This window comes from Brassica napus, chromosome C1 (genome assembly GCF_020379485.1).
Source record: "Brassica napus cultivar Da-Ae chromosome C1, Da-Ae, whole genome shotgun sequence".
Classification (NCBI taxonomy): domain Eukaryota; kingdom Viridiplantae; phylum Streptophyta; class Magnoliopsida; order Brassicales; family Brassicaceae; genus Brassica; species Brassica napus.
The window spans coordinates 19,712,343-19,719,914 of NC_063444.1; the positions used below are offsets into that span (position 1 = coordinate 19,712,343).

The window sequence follows — 7,572 nt, forward strand, 5'->3', positions numbered from 1 at the left end:
TTGAACGGTTTGGGTTTCATCAAGGATTTTTTTTGTCGGATAACACATTTTATTGAATTATTTAATGTATAAAATGTACGTCGAAAAATATTTTCAGAAATTTAATTAAATATAGTTATAAACTTAAGTCCCAACACTTGATTCGTGTCTCATTCTCACAGTGAAGTGAGAAGGGACTTATTGATGGAAATGGGCTTTGCTCCCTTGTCATAGCCCATTAAATAACCAAGCGGCCTCGTCCATTAAAAGAAAAGGCGGTTGGAGCGCAGAGAATTTGTGCTTGTAGATTTATTATCTTAAACTTGTTCTTAGCGAGTTCATCGCTTTATCCAATTTCAGTACTATTTTCGTTGTAATTAATCGAGATCTTTCTAATAACTCACAATGAAATTCATGATTTCATCTCGAATATGTTGTGTTCAGATTCAATAGAAATTGTTAGAATGATTTATACTTATTCTTTCAGATTTTTATATCAAAAAGTTGAGCTTCTATTTGAGTTCTAACTGATGAATCAAACATTCATCCTTTGTTTTCATGGTATGTAAAAGTCTACGTGTTTATGATTTTATGCATCACATTTGTTTTCCTAAAAATCGAGCTCGCCCTTTCATATAGTGCAATGATTGAATGTATATTGTTAGACATATATTAACCCATGAAAAATCCTAGTGGTTAAGAGCATAATGTTGTTCGCCGACTTCTCGGACAAGAAGAATCTATAAATATTAGGCTGAGGAGTTCCGGTTTTGATATGGAGAGATTGGATAGGTATGGTCAAGTTGTTACTATCATTATATCGCCTTTGGCTTTTTCTGCTGGTCGATGATTATATCTCAAGCTATTCATGCATCGTGCTTCCTTGACTGGCTTATGATTGTGTTTATCTCTTTACTATGTATCTCATTTCTCATGACTCAAAATTCAACTTTTGAGAGAGTTTATCTTGGTTGCCGAGTTCTTCTCTCATTTTATTTGTGCCCATGCTTTGTACAAGATGTCCTCTATGGTTCAGCATTGATATTTGATTAGTTCCTTGTACAAATCGCCATCTAGCATCATGCTTATCTTGAAGACAGAGATGATCGTAGAGGTGTTACATCCAGCTGGGATCGATATTTTCTGCTTGTTGAGGTGTGCTATGTAGCGAAAATAATTTATTATAAAAAATATTTTCTAATTATCATAGTTATTTGTTTTATTTCCTCTTTCCATGTGAACAAAAAAAATTAAGCTATATTCCTTTTTGATTATCTTCAATATTTCAACCAATAAAAGCCATACATGCAAAGCCGTGAGAGCATTTATGGTTACCCTAAAAGAATCATAAAAAACTCAACAATAAAAAATAAAAAAATAAATATTTTAATAGAGAATAACGTGGTAGAAAGGAACAAGTGTCCAGGTACATTTGCAAAAGAGTCCTTAAAAGTAATCAGATTGGTCTTTAAAAAGCCTCTATACTCGCACTTCTACTTCCACTTCAAAACAGAATCAAATATCCACTTTCTCTCTCTCTCCCTCCACTAGAGAAAAGCTTGAACCAAAGCAAATTCATATTTTGATTCTCCTTCAATGGCTTCCATGTCCACCGCCTTCCCCAAAACAACTCCTTTCCTCTCTCATCCTCTCACCAAATCCGATTCCCTGATCGCAACCACCGTTTCATTTCCCTCCAGCGCGAGATCTCGCAGCCTCCGAAGAGCCACCCTCCGCGTACGATCCGCGCTGATCGAGCCAGACGGCGGGAAGCTGGTGGAGCTTGTGGTCCCGGAGACGCGACGAAGGGAGAAGAAGCACGAGGCGGCGGATTTGCCGAGAGTGAAACTGACGGCGATCGATTTGCAGTGGATGCACGTGTTGAGCGAAGGCTGGGCAAGTCCGCTTAGAGGGTTTATGCGGGAAGCTGAGTTCCTTCAAACTCTTCATTTCAATTCGCTTCGTCTCGACGACGGATCCGTCGTCAATATGTCTGTACCTATCGTTCTCGCCATCGATGATGAACAGAAAGCTCTAATCGGAGAATCTAAACGTGTCGCGCTTGTTGATTCCGATGATAATCCAATCGCTATTCTCAGCGAGTAAGTTCATCCTCCTTGTTGTTAATCTTGAGATCTCTGCTGTGGTTTCGGGCCTGGTGAATCATGGGCTTTGGCCCAAAACCTTCTCGAATTGAAAAGCCTTCTCGAATTGAAAAAAAAAACTTGTAGCCGGACATACTACTATGAGATTAGTTGGCTTCTTCGGTCAATAAAAAAAAAACAAGTGAATAGGTTCCTCCAAATTTTAAATATGATTTAATCAATCTTAGATTTTGTAGTTTTTTTCTTCTTCTGTAATTCCTCTGTTGCTTGAGACATTTTTAGGAATCAATCTTCGCATCACTTAATAGTATATTTATAGTTTGCTTTAACAAATATGTGCTTGTTTGTTTTGGTTTCCTCAGCATTGAGATATACAAACATCCCAAAGAGGAAAGAATAGCTAGAACTTGGGGCACGACCGCACCGGGCTTGCCTTTTGCGGAAGAGGCGATAACCAATGCTGGAAACTGGCTCATTGGTGGTGATCTTGAGGTTCTCGAACCTGTCAAGTACAATGACGGGCTTGACCGTTTCAGGCTTTCGCCATTTGAACTCCGGAAAGAGCTTGAGAAACGTGGCGCGGATGCTGTCTTTGCGTTCCAGCTCAGGAACCCTGTTCACAACGGACACGCCCTTCTCATGACTGACACGCGCCGGAGACTGCTTGAGATGGGTTACAAAAACCCGATCCTTTTGCTTCATCCACTTGGAGGGTTCACAAAGGCGGATGATGTTCCTCTAAGCTGGCGAATGAAACAGCACGAGAAGGTGCTAGAGGATGGTGTTCTTGATCCGGAGACGACTGTGGTTTCCATATTCCCATCTCCAATGCTTTACGCTGGTCCAACCGAAGTGCAGTGGCATGCAAAGGCTAGGATCAATGCCGGTGCCAATTTCTACATTGTGGGTAGAGATCCAGCTGGAATGGGTCACCCTGTGGAGAAACGTGATCTGTATGATGCTGATCACGGGAAGAAAGTACTAAGCATGGCTCCTGGACTCGAACGGCTCAACATTCTTCCTTTCAGGGTATATTTAAATCTGCATACTCAACCTCGTTATCTCCTTCAAAGATTTAAGGCTTTTGAGTTCTGATTTTTCTGGTTTCAATCTATTTAGGTTGCTGCGTATGATAAGACACAAGGCAAGATGGCCTTCTTTGATCCATCGAGGGCTCAAGACTTCTTGTTCATCTCTGGCACTAAGGTAACTACAACTTCTCAGACTCATTGAGACATAATAGAGTACAGAGTGTTCTGTTTCTGATTAAAACTTTAATTTGGTTTGGTTCTATAGATGCGAGGACTGGCAAAGAACAAAGAAAGCCCACCAGATGGATTTATGTGCCCCGGAGGCTGGAAAGTGCTTGTTGATTACTACGATAGTTTGAGTCTATCCGGAAATGCCAGACTCCCGGAAAAGGTTCCGGTTTAAGACAAGAGTAAACCCATTTCTTTGTTTTGCTTTACTTTGTGTTGTAAATTAATAACGTGGGTAGTTTCTTAAAGATCAACATTATGATCGAACTATCTTATTCTAAGGTTTGGAAAAAGCTTATATGAAAAAGGGCAAATCTCCAAAATAGCACATTTCTAAGTTTATATCACAAAAATAGCACTCAAAAACTAAAATGATCAAAATAGCACATTTCTAAGTTTATCTTTTGAAAATTTTAATTTTTTTATTTTTCAAAATTTGAAATCTTATCCCCAAAACCTCATTTCTCAACTCTAAACCTTAAACCCTAAACTCTAAACCTTAAACCCTAAACCATAAACCCTAAACCTTAAACTCTATACCCTAAACCCTAAACTCTAAACCCTAAACCCTAAACCCTAAAATCTAAACCCTAAATCCTAAACTCTAAATCCTAAACCCTAAACCCTAAATCCTAAACTCCATCCTTTAACTCTAAACCCTAAGTTTGTGACTTTTGATAAAACATGAAGTGCTATTTTTGTGACTTTTGACTTTGAATGCTAGTTTGGGAACATAAACTTGATTTAGTGCTATTTTTGTCTTTTTCTCTATGAAAAACGGTGTTGAAAATTTTGAAATATACAAGATCTGGCACCTTTTTGGACTTTTATATATACATATATATATATATAGTATATGCATTATTGTCCCTTTTTAGAGCATCTTTATCAAAGACTCAATGTGGGTCTCTAAATAATTATTTAGTGCTTTTAATTAGTTAAAAGTGAGGTTAGAGACTTAAGTAAGAAACCCGGACAATAAGCGTCTCCATTGCAAGTTTCTTATTTAGGGTTTCTTAAAAAATTTTAATTTTTTTTTTTAAAAAGACAAACATTTATTAAATTGCAACATTAGAAAAGAAAACATTTTAAACATAGATTTAAATATAAAACTTAAGTAAAAAAAATGATAACAAATTGAAAGATACATCTGAGATCAGTTGTTGTCTTCATCACGCCCAAATTTAAGCCATACATGTTCAACCAAATCATCTTTGAGTTGTTGATGCATTTGCCTTTCACGAATTCTAGTCCGAACACCCATCATATTTGCGACATTTGTAGGGATATCTGTAGAATACGTGAGATCCACATGTGAAGTTCCGGTGTCTTCTCCTTGTTGGAACTCTGAAATATCATTTTGAGTGTATCTATCTCGTTCGTCTTCTACTATCATATTATGGAGTATGATACACGCTCTCATAATCTTCCCAATTTTGACTTTATCCCAAAACAGCGCTGGATTTTTAACAATGGCAAAGCGAGCTTGCAAGACTCCAAAAGCACGCTCGACATCTTTTCGGACAACTTCTTGTCGTTGAGCAAATAAAACTGCTTTTGGCCCTTGTGGCAGTGGAATAGATTGGATAAAAGTTGCTCATTTCGGGTAAATACCATCGGTGAGATAGTAAGCCATATGATACTCTCTTCCATTGACGGAAAAAGTGACATTTGGAGCTTGACCTTTTACTATGTCATCAAAAACAGGTGAGCGATCAAGAACATTGATATCATTTAATGTACCTAGAGGTCCAAAAAATGCATGTCATATCCAGAGATCGTATGAAGCAACGGCCTTTAACACGATTGTTGGTTTACCGGAACCACGAGAATATTGGCCTTTCCAAGCGGTGGGACAATTCTTCCACTCCCAATGCATACAATCAATGCTTCCTATCATCCCGGGAAATCCACGATGCTCTCCAACATTAAGTAGACGTTGAAGATCAGTCGGTGTCGTCTTCTTAAGTACTCATCGCCGAACAAATATATTATTCCGTCCACAAAATTTTCCACACATAACCGAGTGGTTGTTTCACCGAGCCGGAGGTATTCATCGACCGTATCAACTGCAGAACCATACGCCAAGACACGAATGAGAGAATGCAAACTATATACACAAAACAACCAGAACATGAGAACAAGTGACATTACAAAGATACACAAAACAACAAGAACATTACAAAGACCCGTGACATTACAAAGACAACAAAGACATGAGTGACATTTAGAATCCGTGAGACCCGTGACAACAACAAAGACACCAACAAAGACAACAAGTGACATTTAGAATCCGTGATACACAAAGACAACAACTGACATTTGAAACATACAGTCCATGACACTAGCACACCACTCCAATACTCCACGCCTGAAACAAACAAGAAGATGAATTAATAACCAGAACATGAACATAAATGAACAATGAGACTTAGCACAAGCAACAACAAGTTAACTTAACCTAAAACACAGAACAAGAACAATGAGACTTAGCACAAGCAACAACAAGTTAGACTTAACCTAAAACAGAGAACAAGAACAATGAGACTTAGCACAAGCAACAACAAGTTAGACTTAACCTAATTAGCCATCAACTCAAGAATGAGCTTCTTCTTCAGAGCTTCTTCTTCATCACCTAGTGTTCCTTGCTTTGCAATGAGACTGTCAAGTAGTTTCATCTTCCCAAGCCTCTCCTTCACAGCTAAATCTTCCTTTTTGATGGTCCACATCCTCTCAAATCCAGACAAATCCTTACCCTCGACCATTGGCTTCTTCTTCCCGCGGGCTTTTGATGCCTTAACACCCGGGGGCCGGTTCGTTCCGTCATCATTAACAGCCGCATCATTTTCTTTTACAGATTCGCTTGCTGAATGAGAACCATCATCAAACTTCCTCCTTTTCGAACTACTCTCATTGCCACACCATTTCTGGTCATTCTGGAGCTTCTTCCACGCATGTTCAAGTATAAACTTCTTTTTATAGATGTTGTAGAAGATCTCGTGAGCATGTTTCAGAATATCAACCTCATTTTGGCCGCTTGTCTTCTCTCTTGTTGCAGCTTCGTACGATCCACTAAACTTGGACACAAGATCGTTGATCTTGTGCCAACGTTGCTTGCAGTTGCTTGCTTCTCTCTCTTCACCGGGTGCAACCTTCGGACTGGCCGCATAGTATGCTGCAATCCTTGACTAGAAAGTACCATAACGTTGCTCATTCCCTATTAGAGGATCTTTGCTGGTGTTTAACCAGGAGGAGATTAGCATAGCGTCCTCGGATGGCGTCCAAGTTCTTCTTTCTCTACGGTCTGTGGGCTTCTCTGCAGGCTTGTCTGCACTCCAAGAACTGCAGAAGACAGGAACCTATGATGAACAAGGTTCGACACTCCCTTCTACTAAACGGAAGACACTATCTTGTTGGGTATTAAGAAGATCAACAAAGTTTCCCGTGTGCGCATATGGAGTAGAATCCATATCCGCAAAGAATAGTAAAAGAAAAACAACAATGTCTTTACTGGAAGGAAGAGAAAAAGGAAGATGATAAGAAAGAGAACAATGTGCCAACGTTGGATGGAAGAGAAAAAGGAAGTTTACGAGATGATAAGAAAGAGAAGTATGAATTTGTGTTTATAGATGGCAATGACATTCATCACAACCAACCAACCAAAACGAATAGACATTTATCCAATATATTCATCACACAAAACCTATCTAACCATCACTTCAATTTATTACCAACCCACAACCATAATCTCACACTAAATAAACCATTAATTACCCTAGGTACAATTCTAACCAGACCAGAAGCTAAATCTATTCATTTCAAACCAGACCAGAAGCTAAATCAATTCTATTCCGGAAAGGGTAAAACTAACCTGTAACGCATTGAACTCCTTAGCCAAGTGAACCTTGCTCAAGACAGAACAGACCACACCGCCTTTGATCCATCTATCTGACCACACCAAACACACAAACAGACAAAAAATATCAAGAGACAGAAGAGACAGAACATATCAAAATTCAAGAACATCAAACATAAGCTTTAATCAAAATTCATCGATGTGTACTTCAATTTATTACCTATAACACAACCATTAATCTACCACAAACCGAAACATTTATTACCGACATTCAACCATTATCAAAATCAAAAGACTTTATTCAATTAGTCGAAAGAAAGAGCAAATCTTATCGGTATTGAGTTTGGACAGAGCTTCGATTACCTCTCCAGAG

The 7,572-nt window shown here is 38.7% G+C and overlaps 1 protein-coding gene across 2 annotated transcripts; it reads left to right on the forward strand.

Annotated features, from left to right (window-relative positions):
- The first annotated feature begins 1,456 nt into the window (after positions 1 to 1,456).
- On the forward strand, positions 1,457 to 3,650 carry LOC125580778 (ATP-sulfurylase 3, chloroplastic). Of its 2 annotated transcripts, none has more exons than XM_048745906.1 (4): positions 1,457 to 2,081; positions 2,447 to 3,113; positions 3,204 to 3,290; positions 3,335 to 3,457. In XM_048745906.1, the coding sequence occupies exons 1-4, from the start codon at positions 1,576 to 1,578 to the stop codon at positions 3,455 to 3,457; spliced, it is 1,383 nt and encodes a 460-aa protein (XP_048601863.1). In that variant the 5' UTR covers positions 1,457 to 1,575. The 2 variants fall into 2 exon arrangements, with proteins under 2 accessions (XP_048601863.1, XP_048601862.1); XM_048745905.1 differs by having other exon boundaries at positions 1,459 to 2,081; positions 3,381 to 3,650.
- The last annotated feature ends 3,922 nt before the right edge of the window (positions 3,651 to 7,572 follow it).